Here is a 13,779-nt window from a genome sequence, read left to right as displayed (position 1 = left end):
GGCGATTAGGCGGGCTCTGTGGCTTTGATCTCTTCGTGACCGGGATACAGACTTTCAGGTTAGTTCAGAAGCAGAAGCGTGTGTGCCTTCAGTATGTGGAGGGACAGGGTGGCTCTTGAGGAGGGTTGTGAGAACCGTTGTGTGGGTCCTAGGAAAGAAAGAAATGTTGGCTTTTCAGAGCCATTGTGAAAAGAAAATATGTCAAGAGCTGTGTTCTGGCAGAAGGTTTCCATACGTACTAATTGATAACACTTAGCACAGGATTCTGGCTTTAATTTCATTATGTACGGACTTGTTCTTATTGTATGTGTCTAAAGTCTACTCTTCTTCTTAGAATTGAAGGGTTTTTGTTGTTGTTTTTTTCCCCACAGCTGCCTTAGTTCGCCTGGGAAGAAAAGATCCACAAGGCCATTTTAAGATGAATGTAGTCGTTTAGTTTACTTTTTTCCTACGTGGGAAGCCTCTCACTTGGTCAGGTAGTGCCAGGATAGTGGAGTTTCCAATCCCAGTACACAGTTTCTTTTCCTTTTTGCACAGTGATTATAAAACTATCTTGATTAAGTATAATAAAAACTCATTTGGCAAATTACACTTTCTCAGCATACACTTGGTCTTATCTCACAACGTAAGTCAAATAAGTTTCTTTTTTAGGAATGCATTTCTGCTGTACCTCCCACCTGTGTTGTAAACTCACCGTTGAAAGAGATGGTACTCCTTCGTGCGGTAACAGTTAGATCTCAGATGTTCCAGTCACTGCCTTCTCTGAGCTAACATTCTAGATAAGGAGACAAGCGTTAAACAAGTCGAAGTACAATAAGAATTGGTCAAGGTCGTGATAGGAAAACCATGGTAAATGCATAGAAAATGAGATTGCAAGGACGTAGCCAAAATGTTTCGTACAGACTAAAACAGCAACGCCTGTCTCGCCCTCATGAAAAAAGCGACTGTGCGTGGCCTTTTAAAATAAGGTCTAGTTCAAGTTGTAAAGCAGAGGGTACCAGGAAGAAGACTAGGCCTCTAGTGCCTAACAGCACTGAGTTCACCAGGGGGCACGAAAGGACGGCGTGCTGGGGGCCTTGGGCAAAAATGTGTCCTTCTGGCCTAAGACGTTGCGACTCGACTTTGTCTGCACCCACTTGTGCTCAGCTTGTTAACACCCCGGCCAGAGAGGCTTTTGTGCTGAGTCCGGCGGGTGTCCAGGAGTAGTACAGCTCTCACTGTACTGCGTGAGCTGCCCTCTCGAGGTCTTCTGTAAGAAAAAAGAATGAAGAGTCTGTGATTGGTTTAATTTGAATTCTTTCCTGCTGTAGTCTGCTTTCCTGTATCCCCACCCCACACCCCACACCCCACACCCCACACCGCTCTTATGTTCTGTTTTCCAAGCTGAAGAAACCTGGGTTCTTCCCTGGGCAGGAGACTCGTCCGGCTGTAATTCAGAACAGGCCGATGGCCTTACTTGTCTGTGTTTTCTTCACGCCATAACAAAAGCAGCCACGGAACTTACAGAGCTGCCATCTGTTTTTGTTTTTCCCTGTAGATATCTCCACAGGACCGTCGTGGTTAAATCAGGGACTGCTTTTGAACTCTACCCAGTCAGTTTCAAACTTAGACCTGACCGCTGGTGCCACCTTGTCCCAATCAAGGTACGTATTTTTTCAGGGTGAGAAGGGCGAGCCGCGAAGCCCTGACCCTCCCTGGAGGGGAGAGCCAGCGTGCTGCACCGGCCGGGTCCCAGGCGGCTCCGGCAGGGCTGGCCTGCAGCTCGCCCCTTCCCCGGGTTCTTTTCCCTGTGTTCTCCAAAGCTTGAGACATCCACCACGTTAATGAGCCTGTGTGTTTTCAATTGTTTGCTAGTGCAAACCAAGGGTTGTGCTTGGATGCTGAAGTGGCCTTAGCAACGGGGCGGCTCCTGGCCGCAGACACTCACCGGTCCGGCAGTGCGGCCTCCCACTGCTCTGAGTCCCGAGGCGAGACCCCCTGTTCCCTCAACGACGAGGACGAGGACGAGGACGAGGAGGACTCCTCCTCCCCAGAATAAAGACAGGCGCAGACCCACGTTCTGCTCTTTGATGCTCATGTGTGTTTTTAGTGTGAGCTCTTGTGTTTGAAACGATTGCTTCGGTCTTTGCCTTTGTTTGCACTGTGTGTTCAGTGAAAACTAGGGAAACACAATAAGCAAATTACCTGAAGGCTGAGAGGATTGAGGTGAAAGTTAACGTAGTGTGAATGAAAACCCTGAACGACAGAGCAGTAGATCACATGGCAAACAAAGCACGTACTCGGAGGTGGCAGAGGGGATAGTCCCTGACTTGGCAGCACGAACGCAGCGCATTTATCTTCCGTGAGGCGGGGCGCCGTGGCCCCCAAACCCACGCAGCCCTCCTTATTGCCGAGGTGGCTCCATGAACAGTCCCCGACGGCCGTGTGCCCCACGCCCCGCTCCCTGCTCTGGGCTGCCTTTCACGAGGCGGAGCTGAACGCGAGAGGTTCCCGGTGGGAGGAGCTGTACAGCGAGGGATGGAGACCCTCGTGGCCCAAGGAGCACAGATTGAACCGCTGAACTAGTTGAAAGTCTAGTCGAGGTGCTTTACGCATCAGCTGCCTTAGACGGCTTCTAGAAAGGAGCGAACGCTAATTCTTGAGTACTTAAGTGACATTTAGAATAATTTATAGTCAAACTGAAATGATCACTATTAGCCAATGCATTGGTGCATAGAATTTTCTAGGGCTACTTCTGGAAGCCAAAATAGAATAGCATTTCCACGTGCATTAAATACTTTGCCAGCACTGCCTTTCGCCAGCAACCTAAATCTGGAGTTTTACAAGAGAAGAAAATTCTCTCTTATCGTTTTAATCAGAGCTATGCATTTCATACCGCTCTTTCACCTAGAACAGAACAAAGGAACGAGTCCCTATGACCGAGTTGCTTGCTTACAAATTCCCTGCCGTAATTGTATGACTTCACCCCGTGTGCAATTTGTGGAAATGAACTGTCATTACTTTTGTCTGAAAAGTATTTCCAGAATACGAACAGCAATGTTTTCCTGTCATGTCACCTTTGGTACATTCTCATTCATCAAAATGACCGTATTGGGTTGATTCCTGGGTCAAACGCATTTCAAACTCACCCGATATTCAGTGTTTCACAGAAACACCAAAAAACGTTGAGCACTCCAGGTGACTGGGTGTGCAGTAGATCAGGACATAGACTGTCAGGTCAGAGCCAAAGATGTGGCTAGGAACCCGCGCACTGCTGGGTTCACTTCCTGCCCCTCTGAATATGAGTGTGGAGACACTGCCCCCACAGCCGAACCCTGACCTAAGCGCACGTTATTAGTTATAAAGGTCTTGGAAAGGAGCAAATGATAATGGAAGATTAATTCTAAATCTCTGACTTGAATCATTTGGATTTGCCCCGAGATTATGCATCCGGCGTCTGCGGGCTCAGCGCTGAGCTCAGCCCAAACCGGCTCTTCCCTAAGCCCCGCGGGGGAGCGCGGGAGCCGGTGCCCACGGTGAGCCGGCGGGGAAGGGCCTGGCTGACCCAAACAACCGGTCCACAAGGATGTACAACTCGAAGTTCCTTTGAGACAAAACGCATTCCATCAGGAATAAGCCATAGCGCAGACTCAGAGTGCAGAGGGGCCGGAGAGGTGGAGGCAGGTGCAGGAGGGCCCCCGTAGCAGCCTGAGTTCCGGGCCACCCTGAGGCCGGGGCGGGCGCGGGAGGGAGGGCCCGAGGGCCTCCAGGGCACGTTCTGCCTGGAAGGTGTCAGCTGCACCATCAGGGAAAAACCGGGTCTCCTTCAGGCTGCCTCGCCCTCTCCCAAGCCCAACTTTTCTTGCCCCTGTACTTGAAAGGGGCCCAGCGGGGACCTGGAGAGGCCCAAGGCCACAGCGGGCTTTTCAGACTTCAGAATACCATGCCGCAGGTCCCAGGGCCACACATCGGCGTTCATGACAGGTGCACCGATCGTGAGCACTCCTCTACCAGGTAGCAGGCTCCTTGCCAGAGTTCGTGGGGCACCGATCCCCTCCCTTCTCTGTTCTCTCTCTGCTGCTGATAAAATATGGGTTTAAAAGAAAAAGCAACCAAAGACTCCTCTTACCATTCATTACTGGTGCCCCATCAGTGGCCTCCGCAGCCGGCAAGCAGTGTGTGGTGTTTGTTGGGCAGGAAGTGGCCTCCGTTCCTCAGTGACACACACGGGTTACTGCTGAGGACGCCCAGCAGAGTCACACTGTGGTCACGGGATGTGTTGTCACTGGTGTAAGGCTTTACCTGAGCAGAAAGCTAGACCCAGATGTTTAGAAAGAGAAATTCTGTCATTCATCTGCTTCTCCCCTAAACAGATTTATGTGGTTCTAAAGTTCATTACTCAGTCACAATTTCATATAGAAATCAAACAGAAAAAAAAAAAAAAAAGGAAATTGTGGTTACAACATCCAGGCTTCTCCATAGGAGGAGCACTTGGGGTTATTTGCACACGCACATGTACACACACACGCAGACACCCCTCCCAGAGGGTGCTGGTTACACTCTGCTTGGGGGAAGTTCAAGAGTCCCCTTTTCCCTCAAGCACCAGTGTATTCGGTAACCTTTCCGGTGCATGGTGTCGCCCAGTCAGTGAAGTCGTGATCCGTTTAGCACCCGCGCAGGTGGCACCAAGCCTGCTGTCTTTGGCCCTGATGTGGGAGGGTCCAGGCAGTGCCCACGGCACCCAGGCAGCCGCCCACACTTCCTGCCCTTCCCCGCTGCGCGTCTGTCTGACCCGCTTCATTTTCTCCCGTGATGACAAGGTGACGGGAGCAGCTTCAGTAAGTGTTGGCATAAACTGTGCCTTACGATCACAGAGGACCTCGGGGAGGGGCCGGGAAAGGAGGTGCTGAGACGGTGATTCCTCACCTCTCAGCGCTGCCCGCCCCCCTGCAAAACTTTACAAATGACCCCTGTCTTCTAGAAATGGTGGGGAGAAAACTGTCTGCAGTTGGCTGCCACTTTACCGGGATAAAGAGGATAACTCTCTTCCTTGGCAGAATTTACAGTTGTCACCATACTCTGCCCTACCTGAAAAATGATGCCGGGGGCAGCCCCCAAGTACACATGAGCCCCGCAGGTAATTCAAGCAGCGATAACCACAAAGGAGTGGCTCACTTTAGCCATGCAGACATCAGAAACTCGGCGGTTTGCTAAAACACAGCCCTTTCTGGGCTGCTCAGGTTGTAGAGACAGCAAAGTTTGGGTGTAACCTGGGCCCTGGGACGGTCAGAGCATAGTGGGCATGGGTGGGGGCAGGGTTAGCAAAGGAAGGAAACTGCCTCAGCTCTTCCTACAAGAACCACACACAGGGGGAGAAGCCTGGTTAGCTTCATGCGTGAGTCACTTCAAGTGGCCTTTGACACCTCGCCAGGCCCCTCGCCTCGGGCACATCTGTGAGGTGGCCTTTAAGGCTGCACTGCCACAGTGGTCCCTGCAGGGTAGGGGCTGGACAGTGAATGGGAAGATATAATCCTTCAGTAAGTGTTTGAGTGAATACAGAACAGAAGACGTTCAGGTTGATTTGTGCTATGGAAAAAATGACAGGGTCATGGGGCAGTGGGGGAAAGGCTACTTTGGCTGGCGGTAGCCGGGGAAGGCCCCCTGAGAAAGTGACTTCTGTTCTGAATCAGACAATTGAAAGACCTCCCTACGAGGCCACCCTACCCCATAACGTGCACTTGGAAATCTCTGCTAAATTCCAAAGGCCCCACTCTTCCAGCTTTCAGTGTACATTTTGGAGTCTGTCAGGGAATTTCTAAGATTAATAAAAGAAAACCAAACTTAGCTACCAGCAGTAGCCATAAACTAAGAGAACATTCTAACCCATGGAGGTCTCCTTGTTGGCTCTGTTACCTTCCAATTGAACCTACACAATAGGAAAGTGAGTAGAAATGGAGAACTTTTCTAGGTGTTTTCTTCTAGTTTTACAAGTTGTTAGATACATAAAGATCTACTTTTTATATTAGATATATAAAAGAGAATCTTTTATCCTGCATATGGACTAGTTTTAGCAGAGCTGAAGACAACCTGAGGATCATTTTCCCAAACAGGTTCCCCATTTTCAGGCACCCGAAGCAGTGGTCCCCCAGCACTGACGATCACTCACACACATTTATCCAGGCCCACGGGGTGTGCCAGGGCCCCTGCATGACGCCACTTGAGCGGCCCTCAGAAGCGTGCCTCCCTGCCCTCTGATTCACAGTCATACAACGTTCAGTTCATTTGCTTAACTTCCATTCAAGCCGAAGACTATTACCCAAAAGGAATATAGTGTCTGACGTTGACTTTACCATTTTCTAAAAAGTTCAAGCTAATGCCCACGTAAATTACATTTCTCAGGAATTAGCCAAGATCTCTCTGGAAAGCTGTGCGTAGATAACCTTCAGGACCCCGTTTTCCCACCTACTTCTACACTCACACTGTGCTAAGGAAGAGAAGGTGAGGGCATAAACTCTGCCCCTCCAGTTCTGACCTGGGAGTCCCTGACAAGTACAGAAGTTTCAGTGGCCGCAGGTGTTCACTGACCACGCTCTTGTGACAGAAGAAAGTATATTCGCTTACTTCTGTGCAGCTGTACTTTCAGATAAAAGCCTGTATTCTTACAGGGCCTTCACTTTACACGAAGGCCTGTGAATTCCATGCTGTCGTGACCCCTTGCTACTCCAGCAGATCGGACTTTGGTCCTCTGCCTGTAGCTGCCTTAGAAGCCAGCGTAGTGGACACGTGGGGTCAGGACTCGCCCCTTCTCCACCAAGGGCCTCAGAAGAGGGGCAAACCCTCCCCACTCACTCAGGCATGTGAAACCGGCCGGGGGCGTGACCGGCCCGATGCCCCTCAGCCTGTCTGGCAGAGCCTGCCCTGCATCCCGAACCTCCCTCCTCCCGGGGCCCCACTGCCTCCTACAAACCCAGCCCTCAGCCGGGTCCTCCCAGAGGGCTTCTGGGTTAGCATCAGCGCTCTGCCACACCAAGTGCTGGACAGCTGAGCAGCAGGCCGCCCGTGGGTCCCGGCGAGAGGCTGTGGTGTCAGTCTCGGGCCTGTCCCAGCCCGGAAGACCCAGGCTTAGAAGAAACCCGTTCCTCCCTGGGCAGAGCCCTTCTGTAGCAATGTTAGCTTTTTTCTGTCCGTGCCCGTCTCAACCAGGAGACGTCCCCAGATCACGTTTGGGTTTTAAAACCCGTCGCTTTGTCGCTTCAAACTCACCATGTTGTCACTTCCCACGCGCTGTCTTCAGCATGTCGGGCACTGATAGCAAATGGCCTGATGGGTCTGTGTGTTCAAGACTGGGGTCAAAGATTACTCTCAAACCCAGTCTCTGGGGACCGAGATTCTCTTCTGCTAAGAGACTTCTCTGAGCGTGTTGCAGTTCTGTTTTTCCCAGTAGAACCGTGGCGGCTTCAACCGTTCGGTGTCCCGAAAGGCGGACCCCCCCCCCCGGCCGCGCCAGAGCTCGGAGGCCCACCGTTCAGTACTGTGAGGTCTCCGAGGCGGCTGCTTGCCATCACCACCCTGACTGTTAGACAAAAAAGAAAGGCCATGAGCCCAAATCCCCAGCTGGTTCACCTGTTCATTTGTAGATGTCGTACTCTGATCATGTGCTGATAGGTTTTATTTCCAGAAAATATAGCTCTGCTTTTTTCTGCATGAAGGAAACATCATGGTGCCACATGCTTTAAGCAGTTTAAACGAGAAATAAGGGGAAAATGCAAACACCACATCTGACCTGCCTAATGTAGACTTTATTAGATTGAAGTATCTAACCTGATTATTATTTTGTAGCATTCTCAAACTTTGTAAATAAATACCATTATTTTTATATGGAAATTTTATAGAAGAGCTATTTCTGTATACTTAATTATTCCTGGGTTTTCTGAAATTGCTTCCAGTAGGTAATGGACAAGTGCTAATCTGTGTTCCTGTAAGGATGGTTCAAGGACCACCCACAGCAGAATTGATGGGGGGGAGTTTTTAAATTTTGCCTCCCTAGAACCCACCCCAGACGCTCACTCAAAAGCTCTGGTGGCGGGTGGGGGGGGGAGCCTGGGAAGCTGTATTTTTAATAAACTCTGAGTGGGTTTTTTTGTCCATTACAGTGTGAGTGTCTGTCCATCCTGAAAGATTAAAAGAAGGAAAGAAAGAATAAGCATTTGAAATGAGTTTAAGTTGTGCTTGAGGAAAAAAATGTATCAGACTGTTCCATGATTTGAATGAGATGTACTATAGAAAAAATAAATAATTTAAAATAATTGTGGTCTCGTTATTAGCAGGCTGATGGCGGTGGTGGTTAGTGAATACTGTGCAGTGCCCAGACCCCGGCCCCATCTGAGTCCCTCTCCCCAGGAATTACCCTTAAAAGGGAGCTGCCTCACACAGCCAGTGAGGGGTACAAGAGGCCCAGCCGCCTTGCCCCAGTTGGGGTATCTGAAGGGCCGTCTCCATGTCAGAGTGCCTCGGGGAATTGGCTGGTTCCTCTGACGACTGTGTCGTGGCTCAGCTACCCTCTAGCCCACCCTGCACCCCTCACTACTTACAGGTCACGTCCCCAGAGCACTTCAATGCACATCCACCACCTGTCACCTAGGATGGAAATGTCAGACATTTAAAAGGTTTTCTGCATTGGAGACCTGTGATTTTGCATCTTTATAAGATCACTTTAGAAGATAATCGCCTAAAGAATAATGTCTTTACAGTCTCAGAAACGGCCGACTGTAATACAGTTTTTTAGGGAGAACGCTCATCTTCCCTTTAGCCAAACCGGCATCAGAGAGACGAGCTACAGTGATGAGTACAGAGTGAGGCCCCAGGAGCCACCGTGGCCCCCAGAACCTCCTGCTCAAGCAATCTCTGCCTGCCTTGGGAGAGGTGGGAGCCCTTGATAGCGCTGTCTTATATGCAGTCAGCTGGGTGCGTGGTGGGCACGTGGACAGTCGGAAGGGTTTGGCGCAATTGGGGCATGGCAGGATGGGGCCACGTCTTAAAGAGACACTAGGAAATGGTGAAGGAAGCACTCACTTGAATGTTAATGTCCAGTGGGACTTCCCTGGGGGTCCAGGGGTTAAGACTCTGCGCTTCCACTGCAGGGGCCACAGGTTCAATCCCTGGTCGGGGAACTGAGATCCTACAAGCCATGCTGCATGGCAAAAAAAAAGAATGTTAATGTCCAGGAAGAAAGGCATCCTCCCTTAAAGACTCTCACTTGAGTTGAGCAGACCAAGTCAGTGATGGTGGTGTGGACTGTCCAGCGTTGAAGTGGGGAGCCGGTGCCCGCCCCCTTTCCCAGGGACTTCCTGAAGTGGTGAGCCCAAGCTGGTAGCAGGTCCTCCCTAGGGCCATTTGGCAAACGTGTCCAAGGACCCATGCGAGTAACACTGGATCACTTATTTGGCCATGAGGACGTGCTTTGCTCTTGTGGCCGCATGGGGGATGTCGTGCGAGACTGCTGGGAGTGTCGTTGGTAGCTGTCAACACAGCCAGTGGCCACGGGATTGGCCGGGGAGATGTCCACAGAGCCCCAGCAGTTGTTTACGTCACCCAGTTCCTTGAGCTGGGCTCTGCTGAGGTGACAAGGCATCAGCGAGAAGACGGCCTCAGCCAAGGGTCTTCCCCAGAAGCCAGAACTCATCTGACAATCGACTGTTGCCTTTTTCGGTTCCTACTCCCAGAAGCTAGTTTTCCCCCATTCCATCGGACAGACAAACGGCTACAGTAGTTCCATCCTCCTTCCATTTCTGTGTCTTATTTATTTGAGCGCTGGCTCCTCTAACTGCTGCTTGCGCCTGAGAACACCTCGAAACTTCCCCCGTTTCTTGCCTGGGAAGAGGGCTCCGCGTGTTCATACCGTGAACAACCGCCAAATGCCCGGGAGCTCCCTGCTCACTGCCAGCTCAGCCTTTCTTCCCGAGAGGCCTTTCCAGCTTCCTGCTGAAACTTGCTTTCAGGAAATCCAAGCGTATAAAATGCTCTGTAGTAAAGGCAGGCCTGTATCAGGGTGGGTGAAACCAATCCCACTGAATGCCAAGTACAATTTGTCATGACCCCTCTTTCACTTTCATGCAAATCACTTTGCCATTTCTGCCACTGGGGCACAGCTCCCATCGCCATCCACTTCCTTCTCGCTTGCTTGTCTCCTGCCTTACTCGAGGGCCTCGAGTACTATGATGCCTGCCATACTGAGGTCAGAAGATTTGTTTTCATGCCCTAGCACTTGGCCATGGCCCCCAAAAGCCAGAATTTGATTAGAAATCCCCAAAAGAGTATGCACTAAAGCCCCCAAATAATGGTCCTTAAAAAGGTACCATCTCCACAGGAATTATTTTCAGATTCTGCTAATAAATAGATTTGTTTTTGAACCTCCAGTGAACAAAGTCTTGTATTGCAGCTTTAAAAAAAATATTTTATTTTTGGCTGCATGGGGTCTTCGTTGTGACACATGGGGTCTTCGTTGAGGCACGTGGGCTTCTCTCTAGTTCTGGCGTGCGGGCTCAGTAGTTGCAGTGCGTGGGCTCTCTAGTCGTGGCGTGCAGGCTACAGAGCGCATGGGCTCTGTAGTTGCGGCATGCAGGCTCTCTAATTGTGTCTTGCGTGCTCAGTAGTTGCAGTGCATGGGCTTAGTTGCCCCACAGCACGTGGAAGCTTAGTTCCCTGACCAGGGATCGAACCCACGCCCCCTGCATTGGAAGTGCGTATTCTTAACCATTGGACCACCAAGGAAGTCCCTTGTATTGCATCTTTAATCTGAATACAACAAGAAGTGCTCTCACAGAAGGTGTCTGTAGAACATCTAGGTGCGGCCTGCTTCGTACGATGGGCCATTGGAGCAGTGCTGGGCTCTTCCACTCCTGCCCGTCCTGTGATCATCTAAAAGATGAACAGTTTCCTCAAGGTTTATCAAAATTCAGTTTATAAATCACTATTAACAGTTATAAGAATGATAGATTTTTTACTTTAAAAATACTTGTGGAAATTATTTTTTAAGAACAAAACCCAGGGATTTCCCTGGCGGTCCATTGGTTAAGATTCCATGCTTCCCCCGCAGGGGGCACGGCTTCGATACCTGGTTGGGGAACTAAGATCCCGTGTGCCATAAAGCACGGCAAAAAAAAAAAAAAACACAAACCAAAACGTGAGCCCAGTGGACACTCTTGAAAGTCAGACTAAAGGCATGTAAGGAGACAGAGACCATCAAACTGCAGTTCCTACTGGGGGCGGTTAGTGTCCCGCGGGCCTTGTCAGACAGGCAGGCGGGCCGGGGCAGGCCGTGGGGCTGCCTGCTTCTTCCTAGGTGTTGGCTCTGACCCTGGCAGCACCGCAGAGAAGACAGGCAGCTTCAAAAGCCACAGGCTCTGGCTTCCTCACCTGCACTCCTGGATGCAGACCTTTGGAGGAGGCGTCAGTCTTCAAAGACAGTGTTTGTTAACGGGCAACACCTTCTCCAGGGCTTCCAGAGACAAATTCCTCAAAAGACATTTCTAAAACCTCTGGAATGAGGGTCGGTATCAGGGCAGCTGTTCCCTCCTTGTTGGGCCTCTGTGCCAGGAACCTGGCCTGTACGTGACTGGGCAGGTTAAGGACAGGTGTGGCCAAAGAAATCTGCTTGCTGAGGGGAGAGAGTTTCCCCCGTGGCTTCCCCACCCTGAATCCCTTTTGAAAGTCTTCTCAGAGCCTGGAGGGCAAAAGCATGAGCAGGTTGCAGGGTTGGCTGGAGTTAGGCCGGGGAGGTAGGTGCTTGCTGGGGCCACTTCCAGTCGTCATGATAAAGGCCAGACACGGAGCAGATGGGGAAAAAAGTCCAGGAGAAACACCCCGGGCAGAACAAACACAGAAATGAAAAACTGCGACACCCACGTAGCATGAGCCATGTGGGCCACGGAGGCGCTTGGAGGGCCTCGCCCGTCAGCCGGTAGCGGCTGGAAAGCAGCACAATCTCCTGTGAGGTGGCCGTGTGCTTTGCTTAAGTTTTTGTTTGTAAGACTCAACAAATACCAGCTACTGCACTGGGAGTCCCTGATGGAGTTAAAGTCCTGCTGGGTATACGGTAATGGATTGACGAGATAAGTCGGTAACACAGTCTACTCATCTGATGAGCTTGGATGAGCTGGCATTTGAGAAATTTTAGTTGACTTTTTTTTTTTTGCGGTACGCGGGCCTCTCACTGCTGGGGCCTCTCCCGTCGCGGAGCACAGGCTCCGGACGTGCAGGCTCAGCGGCCATGGCTCACGGGCCCAGCCGCTCCACGGCATGTGGGATCCTCCCGGACCGGGGTACGAATCTGTGTCCCCTGCATCGGCAGGCGGACTCTCAACCACTGCGCCACCAGGGAAGCCCAGTTGACGTTTATTTACATTTGCGTGTGTGTACACAAATTCCGTAATTCCTAGGCATTGTCTGATAACAAAATTCTAATTTTTCTGTAGGATTTTGTCATGTTCAATAAGCAGTATTAGAACACACTCTGCAGTTGACAGTCTGTTGACTTGCTTGGCAAATTTTTTTTTTTTTTTTTTTTTTTTTTTTTTTTTTTTTTTTTTTTTTTTTTTTTTATGCGTTACGCGGGCCTCTCACTGTTGTGGCCTCTCCCGTTGCGGAGGACAGGCTCCGGACGCGCAGGCTCAGCGGCCATGGCTCATGGGCCCAGCCGCTCCGCGGCACGTGGGATCTTCCCAGACCGGGGCACGAACCCGTGTCCCCTGCATCGGCAGGCGGACTCTCAACCACTGCGCCACCAGGGAAGCCCCTGCTTGGCAAATTTTTAAGCGAAGAGAGACACAGTCAGGAAAGTAGGGAGTATAGCCAGGCTTTGGCCAGATCATTCATGCTGAAGGTGAGTGCTATTTGGTTATTCAGGCGAACCAAAGGGTCAACATAAAGAGTGCGTAGTTCACCTGTTCATGCGTTCATTCATTCACTCGTTTGCACACCTTGACCTGTCTTCCTCCCTCTGATGACAGCTTGTGCGCACGTAGGGGTGAGCCGGCTGGGGCCGTTTGAGGGACCTCCGTGCAAGAGGAGGGAGGGAAGCCCCTGCAGCTCACAGGCTCCAGCATCACAAACCGGCACCCACCTCACTCGGGAATTCTCAGGCTTCACTGTCAGTGGGAGGGAACCCAGGGAAAATCTTTGTCTCTCAGAAATTAGAAGTTCTCTGAAAATAACCTACAACAGGAACTTGTTTCTTATACATGGACTTTCTTTCATCTTTGTAAATTCAGGGCCTGGCACAGTAACTGGTATGTAATGATAGGTTCTTAGTCTTTTTTGAACCAGTGAATGAACGAACGAACGCATGAACAGGTGAACTACGCACTCTTTATGTTGACCCTTTGGTTCGCCTGAATAACCAAATAGCACTCACCTTCAGCATGAATGATCTGGCCAAAGCCTGGCTAACCTGGAAAGACTGACCTCTTAACCATCCTATGTTCTGCTGGATTGAGTCAAGAGAGGACAAGACGGTGAAAAGAGTGAGACATTTGCCTGGCTTCGGAAGTAACTGGGAGATAAGAGCAAATAAGCTGATGCAAGGAGAAAAACTCTGCCTCTTGGGGAGAAGGTCGGGGGGAGCAGGCCTCACTGTCACCCGCCTCTGGGTCCTACCTGACAAATCCTGTCTAGCGACTCGCCCACAGGCCCGACTGTGCTTTTCCAACCAGCCCAGGCCCCTGCGTACTATACGCTTCTCTCCCCACCAGGACGTTAGTAGTTGATTTTCTATGAGCCAGTAAGAGACCATGGAAAGGTGAG

General features: G+C 50.7%; 1 protein-coding gene across 11 annotated transcripts in view; it reads left to right on the top strand.

The window, feature by feature from the left end:
• TFDP2 (transcription factor Dp-2) overlaps positions 1–8,285 on the top strand; it is a 167,411-nt gene extending 159,126 nt beyond the window's left edge. For all 11 annotated transcript variants that reach the window (XM_032629719.1, XM_032629718.1, XM_032629717.1 and 8 more), the window contains 2 exons: positions 1,538–1,643; positions 1,855–8,285. In XM_032629719.1, the coding sequence (XP_032485610.1) occupies positions 1,538–1,643; positions 1,855–2,038 (290 nt within the window). In that variant the 3' untranslated portion in view covers positions 2,039–8,285. The remainder of the gene's footprint in view (positions 1–1,537; positions 1,644–1,854) is intronic.
• The last annotated feature ends 5,494 nt before the right edge of the window (positions 8,286–13,779 follow it).

This window comes from Phocoena sinus, chromosome 4 (assembly GCF_008692025.1).
Source record: "Phocoena sinus isolate mPhoSin1 chromosome 4, mPhoSin1.pri, whole genome shotgun sequence".
NCBI lineage: Eukaryota > Metazoa > Chordata > Mammalia > Artiodactyla > Phocoenidae > Phocoena > Phocoena sinus.
This window is presented reverse-complemented; position numbering and strand designations above follow the sequence as displayed.